Consider the following 13,970-nt stretch of genomic DNA (forward strand, 5'->3'; position numbering starts at 1 on the left):
TGTGACAGGGGCCGACCGATGGCACCAGTAGCCCCTGTGACATATTAAGGGCAAATGCTATCGGCGCCATTTTGAATACCGGCAGCCGACGGCCCAAGTGCAGGAGATCGCTCTGGACCCCCACTGGACCACCAGGGAATTTTGGCAAGTCTTGGGGGGATCAGGAGAGTGGGGGATTGTAGTTAATTAAATTTAAAGGGTTGGGATGGGGACAAAAAAAAAACAAACACATTTTATGCCCTACCCTAATTTGCTCCATAAGATGCACAGATGCCCGGGAACAGAGCCGGTTTAGCACACCATTTTTTTTTTATTTTTTTTTTTAATTTTCCCGCTCTGAATCCTAGGTGCATCTTATGGTCAGGTGTGTCTTATGGAGCGAAAAATACAGTAATTGCTTTCTAAAAAGTTGTAATTCTGCTTCAAGCTCCTTATATCTTTAAAAAAAAAAAAAAAAAAAGGAAATCACACCTCAGATACTAGTTTCTCCTTTCCTTGGAGATTACAGTTAAGATCATTTAAATACTCAAGTTATACATGTCAAAAATATGAGATCCTATAAAGCAGGATCAGAGAACTCTGGCACTTGTTTTGAATTGAGTTCTTCATGAAGTTCAAAAAGTTACCGTATTTTCCGGCGTATAAGACGACCCCCAACTTTTTCAGTTAAAATATAGAGTTTGGGATACACTCGCCGTATAAGACTACCCTTCTGTGTCACTACATAACCATACTGTATGTGGTACCCAGTATACAACAACCAGCCAATCACAGCAAGCGATGTACCTTACCGGCGATTGGCTGGTTGTATAAAATCCTGCTTGGATTGGTCAGCTCTCCCTGCCTGCCCAGCCCTCCCTGTCTCCCAGACTATCAGAGCGATAACGCATCCCTCTGGCCCACCCTTGTATCCTATTACCGGTACCTCCTTCTCTGCCTCTCAGATCTCGCTCCTGAGGACTGCAGTGAAGCGGTGCAGACGTGCATGTGCAAGATCTGAGAGGCAGAGAAGGAGGTACAGGTAATAGAGATGTGAATCTGAATCGGAACCGGAATCTGTTCTGATTCCGGTTCACATCGTGGTTTTTTTTTTCGTCTGGCCCGATCGGGTTGTTTTTTTTTGGGTTTTTTTTTTTTTTTTAATCTGCTGCGCCCTAGCCGATAAACAAAAAACCCACCCCAACCCTTCAAAACTAATCCCTCAGCTTCCCCCACCCTCCTGACCCCCCCAAGACCTGCCAAATTAAATACAACCCCCCACCCTCCTGACCCCTCCAAGACCTGCCAAAAGTCCCTGGTGGTCCAGCGGGGGTCCAGGAGCAGTCCGGGAGCGATCTCCTGGACTTGGGCCGTCGGCTGCCAGCAATCAAAATGGCACCGACGGCCCTTTGCCCTTACTATGTCACTGGGGTCGACCAATGGCAGCGGTAGCTCCTGTGACATAGTAAGGGCAAAGGGTTGTCGGCTGCCAGTATTAAAAGTGGCGCAGACGGCCCTTTGCCCTTACTATGTCACAGGGTCTACCGCTGCCATTGGTCGACCCCAGTGACATAGTAAGGCCAAAGGGCCGTCGGCACCATTTTGATTGCTGGCAGCCGACGGCCCAAGTCCAGGAGATCGCTCCCGGACCCCCGCTGGACCACCAGGGACTTTTGGCAGGTCTTTGGGGGAGGGGGGGTTGTAGTAAATTAATTTGGCAGGTCTGGGGGGGGTCAGGAGGGTGGGGGGTTTTGTTACATTTTTTTTTTTTTTTTTTATATTCGCTCCATAAGACGCAGACATTTTCCCCCCACTTTTGGGGGGAAAAGTGTGTCTTACGGAGCGAAAAATACGGTAATTATTCGCCCTATGAGACGACACCCGGCGTTATAAGATGACACCCGACTTTTGAGAAGATTTTCAGGAGTTAAAAACTTCTCTTATACGCCGGAAAGCAAAATTGCTTACCTTGTAATAGGTGTTATCCCAGGACAGCAGGATGTAGTCCTCACATATGGGTGACGTCATTGAACGGAGCCCAGGCGGGAAAACTTTCTGTCAAAGTTTCTAGAAACTTTTGACTGGCCCAGTGAGGCCACTGAGCATGCCCAGCATGCTATGATATTCTCTGCCACAGGTGTCTCTCTTCAGTCTAGTATGTAGCAAAAGCTTTAGCAAAAAGAATAATAAAAATAGAAGGCCCAACTCCGCGGGGTGGCGGGTGGGTTCTGTGAGGACTATATCCTGCTGTCCTGGGATAACACCTATTACAAGGTAAGCAATTTTGCTTTATCCCAGGACAAGCAGGATGCTAGTCCTCACATATGGGTGAATAGCGAGCTAGAGGCTGAGTCATTGTGTAGTGCAATGTTTTTGTTGAATGAGTCAGCCGAAGATCACAGCAGTTTGGTTGTAGTAGGAGTTGGGTTTAAGCTGGAAACAAGTTCTTTAAGACAGATTGTCCATAGGCTGAATCTTGTCGTCCTTGTTTGTCCAAACAGTAATGAGCTGCAAATGTGTGAAGAGAACTCCATGTTGCTGCTTTACATATGTCAAGTATTGGCACTGAACGATAGTGTGCAACTGAAGTTGACATTGCCCTTACTGCATGTGCTTTTACTCGCCCTTGGAGAGGAAGGCCTGCTTTCTCATAGCAAAACTGTATGCAATCTGCTAACCAGTTGGATAGAGTATGTTTACCCACTGCTTTACCTGGTTTGTTTGGGTCATAGGAAACAAAGAGTTGATTGGATTTCCTGTGAACTGCAGTGCGGTTTAAGTAGAAAGACAAAGTGTGCTTGCAATCTAAGGTGTGTAAGGCCCGTTCTCCTTGGTGAGCATGAGGCCTTGGAAAGAAAGTGGGTAAAACTATAGATTGGTTTAAGTGGAATTCCGTAACTACCTTAGGGAGGAATTTAGGATGAGTACGTAGAACCACTCTGTCATGTAAGAACTTAGTGTAGGGTTCATATGTGACTAGTGCTTGTAACTCACTAACCCTTCTAGCTGATGTAATGGCTATGAGGAAGATAGTTTTCCATGTAAGAAATTTCAGGTCACTGGAATCAATGGGTTCAAAGGGAGAACGCATGAGTCTAGATAGAACCAAAATTTAGATCCCATTGAGTGACTGGGTGTCTAATTGGTGGTTTAAGAAGAATTAAACCTCTCATAAATCTTTTTACGAGAGGTTGTGTAGAAATAGGTGCATCTGATACCTGATTATGGTAAGCTGAAATTGCACTTAAATGTACTCTTACAGATGAAGTCTGTAGACCAGATTCTGAAAGATGGTACAGGTAGTCCAATAAAGACTTTGTGGGGCAAGTGAAAGGATTGATGTCTTTTTGCCTGCACCACAAAGTGTCTCTCTTCCATTTGGAAGCATAGTTTTTCCTTGTGGAAGGTTTACGTGAAGCTATAAGAACTTGGGAAATGTTAGCTGAAAGATTGAGTGGTTGTAAGATCAAGCTTTCAACATCCAAGCTGTCAGTGATAGGGATTGAAGGTTGGGATGGCGCAACAGACCCTGATCCTGAGTTATGAGAGTGGGAGCTACTCCCAGGCGAATGGGATCCTTGACTGAGAGGTCCAGAAGTGTGGGAAACCATACTTGTCGAGGCCAATATGGGGCTATGAGTATCATTGTCCCCCTGTCCTGTTGTAGCTTCACCAGAGTTTTGGTTATGAGTGGTATCGGAGGATACGCATATAAGAGGCCTGAGTTCCAAGGGCGGGCAAAGGCGTCCTTGGATGGCCTGTTGTTCAGGTTGTATAGGCAATAGTAGTTGTCCACTTTGTGATTCAGAGGTGATGCAAAGAGGTCTACTGTCGGCTGTCCCCAACGTTGAAATATCCTGGTCACTACTGTGGGATCTAGTGACCATTCGTGTGGTTTGAATTGACGACTGAGTCTGTCCGCTACTACATTGTGAATGCCTGCTAGATAAGTGGCCTTGAGAAACATGGAGTTGTTCAAGGCCCAACCCCATATCTGAGCTGCCTCTTGACAAAGGAGGTACGAGCCTGTCCCTCCCTGTTTGTTGATATACCACATGGCTACTGTATTGTCTGTTTGGATCAGCACAGTCTTGTTTGAAAGGCAGTCCTTGAAGGCATGTAGAGCATAACGTATAGCTCGAAGTTCCAGGAAATTGATTTAAAATGTGGCTTCGAGCTTTGTCCATGTTCCTTGTGTTTGGAGATTCCCTATGTGAGCTCCCCAACCCAAGGTGGATGCATCTGTAGTCAGAGTTATTTGTGGGACTGGTTGTTGGAAGGGTAGGCCCTTGCACAGATTGTCCTTGTTCACCCACCATAGTAGAGAAGAGCGTAGTTGGTGGGTTACTTGAATTGGAGAATAAAGTGGTTGAATGGCTTGGATCCATTGTGATCTTAAAGTCCATTGAGTTACCCTCATGGCTAGTCTTGCCATAGGAGTGACATGAACTGTGGATGCCATGTGGCCTAGTAATGTGAGAAACTGATGAGCTGTTGCTTGTTTCTTGGAGTGAATCGAGCTTGCCAGTAGAGACAGTGTGTTTGCTCGATCTTCTGGCAGAAATGCCTTTGAGAGGTTGGTATTTAAATCCGCTCCTATGAATTGAAGCAGGTGAGATGGAGTGAGATGGGACTTTGGATAATTGATGAGAAACCCCATGGAGTGCAGTAGAGCAATAGTTTTGTTGAGAGACTGTATTGCTCCTTGTTGAGATTGGCTTCTGATGAGCCAATCGTCTAGATATGGGAAAACATGTATACCTTGTTTGTGTAGGTGTGCTGTTATTACTGCCAGACATTTGGTGAAGACTCTGGGAGCAGAAGCTAGTCAGAATGGCAGTACTCTGTATTGGTAATGTTGAAGGCCCACCTTGAAGCGGAGATACTTGCGATGAGGAGGGTATATTGCTATATGGGCGTAAGCATCTTGAAGATCCAGAGAACAGAGCCAATCTCCTGTTTGAAGAAGTGGTAGCATTGTGCCTAGCGAAACCATCCTGAACCTTTCTTTCTTTAGAAATTTGTTGAGATTTCTGAGGTCTAGGATGGGACATAGGCCTCCAGTTTTCTTTGGAATGAGGAAACATCTGGAGTAGAATCCTCTGCCCTGCTGAGACCTGGGCACTGGTTGAATGGCCCTGGCTGTCAGAAGGGTGGATAATTCTATTTGTAACTGAATTATGTGGGAATTTTGTTGTGGGTAGGAAGTTGGTGGGAATTCTGGAGGAATTGAGAGAAAATTTAGTTTGTAACCGTGAGCTACAATGGAAAGTGCCCATTGGTCTGTGGTTATGTCTTCCCAATTTGAATGGAAATAGGAAATCCTTCCTCCCACTGGTATGTGTTGTTTGGGGTTTTGGAGGGTGGGTCTGATCTCTGGATCTGCGTTCAAAAACCCGTAGCTGGACCAGTCTGTGGAGGAGGCTGAGCACGGGCTGGGTCTTTGTTGTCTGGCCTGAGAGCGCTGGGTAGGCCTAGGTGGTCTAGTTCTGGTAGGCTGATTATAGTACCTTCTTGGCCTGTAATATGGACGTCTAGGTTCCCTACGGGGAAAACGTCTAGGGGCCTGGGTGGTTGGTTCTTGAGGCAGTTGTGATAGCTGTCTTAAGGTCTCCGTATGATCCTTAAGTTGTTGGACAGCATCCTGTACCTTCTCTCCAAACAAGTTATCCCCACGGCATGACAGATCTACTAGCTTGTCTTGCACTTCAGGCCTGAGATCTGATGCCTTCAGCCAGGCCCATCTTCTTGCTGTAATGCCAGCTGCTGCTGTTCTTGAGGCTGTGTCAAAATTGTCATAAGCAGCCCTTACCTCATGTTTCCCAGCCTCTAGGCCTTTGGTGATGATGGATTGTGCAGATTCTTGGAATCTGGGAGAGAATTTGTGAAGTGCTCCATTTGCTTCCAGAGATCCCTTTGATACTGTGTCATATACAGTTGATAGGCAGAGATTCTGGAAGATAAAAGTGCACTTTGGTACACTTTTTTGCCCAAAGAGTTCAGAAAGCGATGATCCTTTCCTGGGGGAGCTGAGGAATGTGGACGTACCCTTTTAGATTTTTTCTGGGCAGATTCTACCACCACAGATTGATGTGGTAACTGTGTCTTTTGAAAACCTGGTGCCTGTTGCACTAGGTAAGTGGTATCTACACGTTTGTTCACAGCTGGAACCATGCAAGGGTGTTCCCATACTCGTTGTTGCAAATCCAATAGGACTTCGTGGATGGGAATAGCCAAAACTTGTTTTGGTGGGTCCACAAATTGTAGCACCTCCAGGGTGTGTTGTCTCGAATCTTCTTCTGATGAGAGTTTAAATGGTATTGTATCCGCCATCTCTTGGACAAAACTTGAAAAGGATAAGTCCTCAGGTGGTGATCTTTTCCTTTCTTCAGGAGGTGATGGTTCGGACATGAACTCCTCAGAAGAAGTATCTGACCCTGGGTCATCCCAAGAATCTTCTTCATCTGGCTGTTGATAGGGAGTTCTTGGGATTTTCCTTGTAAAAACACCCGATGGCCCGGGTAAAGGGTCATCGATAGAAATTGTGGGAGGAGTTACTTCCATGGCTTTCTGAGGAGCTGTGTCGACAACTTTCTGATATTTCTTCAAAAGGCGTTGAAAAAGTGCCAATTCCTGAGTGTCACTAGTGTCCTGCTCTGTTATTGTCGAGGGAAGGATGGGTGTCCTCGATGAAGTTGTCGAGGGTGGTGCCCTTGGTGTCGATTCCGTCGACAGTGGTAACATCGAAGATAAGGGTATTGATGAAATCGCCGGAATTTGAGCGTATATCGACGTCGATGACGTAATGATCTTCGGTGTCGACGTCGAGTCTCTGTGTACCGTCGGGGTCAAGAATGGCCCCGGCATCGGTGTGCCCACCGGCATCGGCAAATTTGCCGGCATCGATGTGGAAATCATTGGCATCGACAATGAAGTCGGCATTGTAAATTGTTCTTTGAAAGCCTGAGAAATCGCTTGTCGGATGAAATCGGACAATTCCGGCCACACAACTGTTGAAAGCAGAGCGGTTGCGGGCGGTGGCGCAGGCTGAAGTACCAGTTCCTGAGACGTAGTTTGCATTGGATCTGGTGTCATCATTGGAGTCGAGGTAGGCCGAGGCGTTGAAGACTCCGACGTTTCTTGGATTCTAGGCCGCTTCGCTGTCGAGGGCTGCTGGGAAGCAGTGTCAGACAACGGGGGGCTTCTGTGTCGATGTCGATGTTTTGACTTTGATTTTTCAGACGACTTTGTTGACGTCGAAGACGAGGAAGGAGAAGAATGATCTCCCGATGGTCCCGGGCGAGGTTTTTTAAGTATTACTCGCTTAGTCGCTCCAGCCAGAGACGACCTTGACGACTGCGACGGGGAAGGTATAAGTTGCAGGCTGAACAAATGTTCCATTTTTTCAAGCCTGGTTTTCCTCGATTTCGGCGTCATTTCTGCACATTGCGGACAATTTTGTACGTCATGTTTGTCACCCAAACACATCACACATTCGGTGTGCGGGTCTGTGAGTGACATTTTCCTAGTACAAACAGGACATTTTTTAAATCCTGTCGACATTTTTATCGAATGACGGCCGTCGATTCGACTGAGGTAAATTTTTTCCTACTCTCCGAAAAATAAATCTAAGACTGGGTTACTTACTGGCCGGTAAGAAGAGACCCCGAGAGATTTTTTGTGAGAGAGAATATCACTTTTTAGACTAAATAGTCACGAGAAGGTTGAGAAAACTCAACGGCTCCGGTTCCGCGATGCTGGCTGCAGCGCGGAAAAAACGAAGACTGAAGAGAGACACCTGTGGCAGAGAATATCATAGCATGCTGGGCATGCTCAGTGGCCTCACTGGGCCAGTCAAAAGTTTCTAGAAACTTTGACAGAAAGTTTTCCCGCCTGGGCTCCGTTCAATGACGTCACCCATCTCTGCAACAATGTTGGAATCGGTGGCGATTCAACCCATATCTTCAAAAGTAATTCACAGTAGAAAGAAAATTATTTTCATGGCCGAGTGAAAGGTTAGTATTTTCCACACAGAGTGCCTATTAATATTCCTATGCTTAAATTTTCAATTTCATTGTCCATACATCCTAAGACTTGTGTTCCAGTCTTATTCTTTGCACCATCTGTATGTGAACTTCTCAGCTGTTTCCAACTCAGATCTAGTCTTTAATCAGCTGACACTTTCAGAAAAATCTCTTAAGCTCTTAAGTGCTGCTAATTATTTGGTTATCTCAAAATGTTTACTTGCAAAAATAAGCAACTTTACATAAGAAAATGCTATACTAGGTCAGACCAAGGGTCCATCAAGCCCAGCATCCTGTTTCCAACAGTGGCCAATCAAGTACTTGGCAAGAACCCAAACGTTAAATAGATCCCAAGCTATTCCTTATTGATCAATAGTTTATTGACTTCACTAGGAACTTAGTCAAACCTTTTTTAAACCCAGTTACATTAACTGCCATAACCACATCCTTCTAGCAATAAATTACAGAGCTTGTGTTCAGTGAAAAATAATTTTCTGATTTAAATGAGCTACTTGCTAACTTCAGGGAATGCCACCTAGTCCTTTTATTGTCTGAGTAAAATAACCAATTTACATTTATCTCTTCAAGTTCTTTCATGATTCTGTAGACCTCTATCATATCCCTCCTCAGCCATCTCTTCTCCAAGCTGAACAGCCCTAACCTCTTTAGACTTTCTTCATAGGGGAGCTGTTCCTTGTGATTTAATTTATGTTGGTCGGACGAAACGTTTAATACGTACAAGACTCATTGAACATGAAAGCTGTTTACAAACTGGAAAAATACAGGCTCCAATTGTAGCACACTGCCTTTCAAAACAACATCATTTTGTGGATCTGAGATGGAGGGTGATAGATATTATCCAACTATCAGGGAGGGGAGGCGATCCACAAAAATCATTGAACATTAGAGAACAGCAATGGATCTTTAAATTAAACACGATACAGCCACTAGGTCTCAACCTTTCGGTGGAATGGTTTTCCTTGGTTTAAATGCCTATACACATTTTTTTACGTCACCATTTACGTAGCATAAGATGATTGGTCATGCATTGGTTTAAAAAAAAGGGCGCGTTTCTATTCACTTTGGGTGGAAGAAACGCAACACCGGCAGACGCCACCATCTCCAGCCGCTCCAATATCATGTTTGTATTGCTGAATTCCCACCATAAGCGATAAGTATTTATAATTTTTTGGTACAGTTGCTTTATTGATGTACATTTTTATATCAACAGCTATTTCGGCCCCCGACGAAGGCACGCGCCGAAACACGGATCCAGTGTCGGGCTTTTTCCACACTAGCCTCTTATGAAGAAATACGGCGTTTCTTCACCACTATAGCTAAGTGCTGGTCAAATATGACTAAATTAACAGAAAAAAGCTGTGTTTATTGAAGTGACTATTTTATTCACATGATTTAAATTATTGTCTTCACGGAAGCAAAAAAAACGAAAAGAAAAATTTGGTTCATCAAAGACCTATGATTATACATGCTGGCAGACTCAATATATGCTAAATTAGCATTACTTATTATGCCGTTGTATGAGGTCTGGTACTAGGAAAAAATATCTTTTCTCACTTGAGGTGTTTAAATGTGATTGTATTTAATATGTGGTTGCACAGAATTTTTTGAGAGATTTATAGTCGGCTGTCTCCACACTACATAAATCTAAGTGAGTCTTATTGGTACATGGTCTTACAGTCTTTACATTTTTTTTTTAAACACAAACAGTAGATAAAATGTGAAGATTTTCTCTTACCTTGGTTTTAGGCACCACTACTAAGCCCAGCTTGTTGTCTACAAGAGATGCTCCAGCCTCAGAAAGATACCCCTGGTTAGAAACTAAACAGCCACGCCCAAAGCAGCATGGACAACAAATTTTGTGAAAGTATTTGGTCCATTTTGGATTTAGATGACCATAAGGCTCTTCAGATTTTGGTTTAAACACTCCAATTATTTTCTGTCAGAGGAAAGAAACACAATAATTTAAAGTTCTGTATTCTAAAGCTTCAAATTAATTCATTTATATGCAGAAATCTTTACATATTGTCTATGTGGAATAAGAAAAATGTTGAGATTACTTACCTGATAATCTCCTTTTCCTTAGTGTAGACAGATGGACTCAGAACAAGTGGGTATAGTGTGCTCGTGCTAGCAGTTGGAGACTGATCTGACGTAAGCACGGGTACATATACCCCCACAGGAAGTGAAGCAACTCAGTAATCTTCCTTGCAAAAGCTGTTATGGATATATGTGTACTGACCGATCAATGAATTAGTGAAACAGGATTCCCCTGACCGATTGATAGTAGCTGGAGACCGCCAGCGCTTCCAACCGGAAGGCGTCGACACCTGGTAGAGTGGACGCTCTTATGTAAGAAAATGACATGGCTTACCTTGAATTGGTGAAACCCATGTACACCGGCAGCCAGGCGGGATGCTGAGTCCATCTGTCTACACTAAGGAAAAGGAGATTATCAGGTAAGTAATCTCAACATTTCCTAGCGTGTAGCCAGATGGACTCAGAACAAGTAGGATGTACAAAAGCTACTCCCGGACTGGGTGGGAGGCTGCCCGAGGACCATTTAGGATTGCCCTCGCAAATGCTGTGTCCTCCCTGGCCTGGACGTCCAGACGGTAAAATCTGGAAAAGGTATGGAGGGAGGACCATGTCGCCGCCTTACATATCTCCACGGGCGACAGCATCCTAGATTCTGCCCAAGAGGCCGCCTGCGCTCTGGTGGAATGAGCCTTGACCTGCAGAGGTGGTGACTTTCCAGCCTCTACGTAGGCCGTTCTGATAACTTCTTTGATCCAGCGGGCTATGATGGGCCGAAAGGCCGCTTCCCCTTGCTTCTTCCCGCTGTGAAGGACGAACAGATGGTCCGTCTTTCGTACTGCTTCTGTCTTTTCCAGGTATCTGGGCAGCAATCTGCCGATGTCGAGATGGCGTTGCAAACGCCCTTCTTCTGATTTCTTCAAACCCGCCGTGGTTGGCAAAGATATGGTTTGGTTGAGGTGAAATTGTGAGACTACTTTAGGTAAGAAAGAGGGAACCGTGCGAAGATGGATAGCCTCTGGAGTGATTCTCAGAAAGGGATCACGGCAGGACAGCGCTTGTAGCTCTGAGATGCGACGTGCGGAACACACTGCCAGCAAGAACACCATCTTCAAAGTTAGCGAACGGAGAGAGACAGGCCCCGAAGAGGTCTGAAGGTGGATCCTGCGAGGAAATCCAAAACTATGTTGAGGTTCCACAGAGGCACTGGCCACTTCAGTGGCGGACGAATGTGCTTGACTCCTTTCAGGAAGCAGGAAAAATATAGGTGCGAGGCGATGGTCTTGCCATCCCTCCTGGGACCGTAGCAAGACAGCGCAGCCACCTGAACCTTGATGGAGCTTAGGGAGAGACCCTTCTGAAGCCCATCCTGCAGGAAATCCAGAACAATAGGGATTGTGGTCGCATGTGGATTAGTGCCATGAGTGTTGCACCAGGCTTCGAATACTCTCCAGATCCTTATGTAAGTAAGGGATGTGGAAAACTTGCGAGCTCGAAGGAGTGTATCTATCACCTGCTCCGAGTAACCTCTTTTCTTCAGTCTAGCCCTCTCAATGGCCAGACCGTAAGAGAGAATTGAGCTGGATCCTCGTGGAGGATGGGACCTTGACGTAGCAGGTCCCTGAGCGGAGGCAGGGGAAGAGGCTCCCCTGTCAGTAGTCTTCTCATGTCCGCGTACCAGGGTCTTCTTGGCCAGTCTGGTGCCACTAGAAGAACTAGGCCCCTGTGCCTCTGAATCTTGTGTATAAGGGCGCCCAGCAGGGGCCACGGCGGAAAGGCGTATAGCAGGGTCCCTGGAGGCCATGGCTGAACCAGGGCATCGATCCCGTGAGAGAACGGATCTCGCTTGCGGCTGAAGTATCTGGGTACTTGAGCATTGGACCTGTCTGCTAGTAGGTCCATGTCCGGAGTCCCCCACTGATCCACAATCATCTGGAAGGCTGTGGGGGACAGCTGCCATTCTCCCGGATTTAGGCTTTCCCTGCTGAGGAAGTCTGCCGCGGTGTTGTCCCTTCCGGCAATGTGGACGGCGGAGATGTCCTGGAGATTCGCATCTGCCCAAGCCATCAGCGGGGCTCTCTCTAGGGACACCTGTTGGCTTCTGGTTCCGCCCTGTCGGTTGATGTATGCCACCGTGGTGGCGGTCGGACATCACTCTGACTGCTCTGTTCCGCAGTCTGTGAGCAAATCGCAGGCAGGCTAACCGGACTGCCCGGGCCTCTAGACTGTTGATGTTCCACCCCGACTCTTCTCTGTTCCACCGCCCTTGGGCGGTGAGCTCTTCGCAGTGTGCTCCCCATCCGCTCAGGCTGGCATCTGTGGTGAGCAGAGTCCACGTGGGGGAGGACATCTTCGACCCCCTGCTCGCGTGGTCGGACTGCAACCACCACTGTAGCTGGGTCCGCACTCTGGCTGGTAGAGGTAGATGCACGGAGTAATTCCGGAAGCGTGGGCTCCATCGAGAGAGGAGGGAGCGTTGTAGTGGTCTCATATGGGCCCTTGCCCAGGGTACCACTTCCAGGGTGGATGCCATGAGACCGAGAACCTGCAGATTATTTATTTATTTATTTAGCATTTTTATATACCGAAGTTCATGTAGCAGAGTTACAAATCAATTCGGTTTACATTTTAACATTAACATGCATGTAAGAATGCAATTACATAGAACAAGTAGTATATAACTTGGAACAAAAAAACTGGGAGAGTGTTATACATATTAACATTTACATGCATGTAAGAATGCTATTACATAGAACAAGGAGTATATAATTTGGAACAAATAAACTGAGAGACTTATCACCATATAACATGTGCAATAAGTAATATGCTATTTTATTTTTTTTTGTAACAGACTAGACAAAAGTTAGCCTTGTAATCATCTAAAAAATTAGATGGTGATCCGAACTAGATAATCTGCCCGTAGATAAGCTGTTAATGCTAACTGGAGTGACGATATTGGAGTATTCTGAAAGAGACATAATAACTAAGGAAGGAAGTGAATAGTGGTAGGTTATTGGCATAGATTGAACGCTTGCTCGAACAGCCAAGTTTTGAGTCTCTTTTTGAAAGTAATCGGGCAATGTTCCTGTCGGAGTACAGGGGGTAAAGAGTTCCATTGTTGAGGGCCTGCTTTGGATAGAGATCGTTTATTTAAAGTGGATTTAATGGCTGGGGCAATGAGGGTATTCCTGTAAGCTGTTCTCACTGGTCTATTGGGAGTAGTAAGTCGAAGAGGTATGTTGAGTTCCAGTGGGATGAGCTTGTGGATATATTTGTGAATGATGGTGAGTATTTTGTAGGAGATTCTGAACTTGATCGGGAGCCAGTGTAGACTTTTTAAAATGGGGGTGATATGGTCTCTTTTGTTGGTTTTTGTAAGTATCCTGGCTGTGGCGTTTTGAAGGATCTGTAGGGGTTTTAAGGTGTTAGCTGGGAGTCCGAGTAGCAGGGAATTGCAGTAGTCTATTTTTGAGAAGATGATAGTCTGTAGGACTGAACGATAGTCTTGGAAGTGTAGAAGCGGTCTGAGCCTTTTTAGGACTTGCAATTTGAAGAATCCTTCTTTAGTGGTGTTATTAATAAATCTCTTGAGGTTGAGTTGATTGTCCATTAAGACTCCGAGGTTTCTGACTTGCGAAGAGAAGGGTGGTTGTCTTGTAGTAATAGTGTTGGTTATTGCCTGGCTGCCTTCTTGGGTGATAAGGAGTATTTCTGTTTTGTTGGAGTTGAGGATCAAATTAAGGCTCGTGAGCAGGTTGTTGATTTCTTGAAGGCATCTGTTCCAGAATTCTAGTGATTTTTGTAAGGATTCGGTCACCGGGATAAATATTTGTACATCATCTGCGTAGATGTAGTGGGTTAGTTTTAGTTTGGAAAGGAGCTGATAGAGCGGTAAAAGATAAATGTTGAAGA

At 45.5% G+C, this 13,970-nt stretch overlaps 1 protein-coding gene across 3 annotated transcripts in view; it reads right to left on the reverse strand.

Moving 5' to 3' along the window:
- PI4K2B (phosphatidylinositol 4-kinase type 2 beta) overlaps nucleotides 1-13,970 on the reverse strand; it is a 215,656-nt gene that overhangs the window by 158,232 nt on the left and 43,454 nt on the right. For all 3 annotated transcript variants that reach the window (XM_029590008.1, XM_029590019.1, XM_029590027.1), the window contains exon 3: nucleotides 9,760-9,960. In XM_029590008.1, coding sequence (XP_029445868.1) covers nucleotides 9,760-9,960 — 201 coding nt within the window. The remainder of the gene's footprint in view (nucleotides 1-9,759; nucleotides 9,961-13,970) is intronic.

Source organism: Rhinatrema bivittatum, chromosome 1 (genome assembly GCF_901001135.1).
Source record: "Rhinatrema bivittatum chromosome 1, aRhiBiv1.1, whole genome shotgun sequence".
NCBI lineage: Eukaryota > Metazoa > Chordata > Amphibia > Gymnophiona > Rhinatrematidae > Rhinatrema > Rhinatrema bivittatum.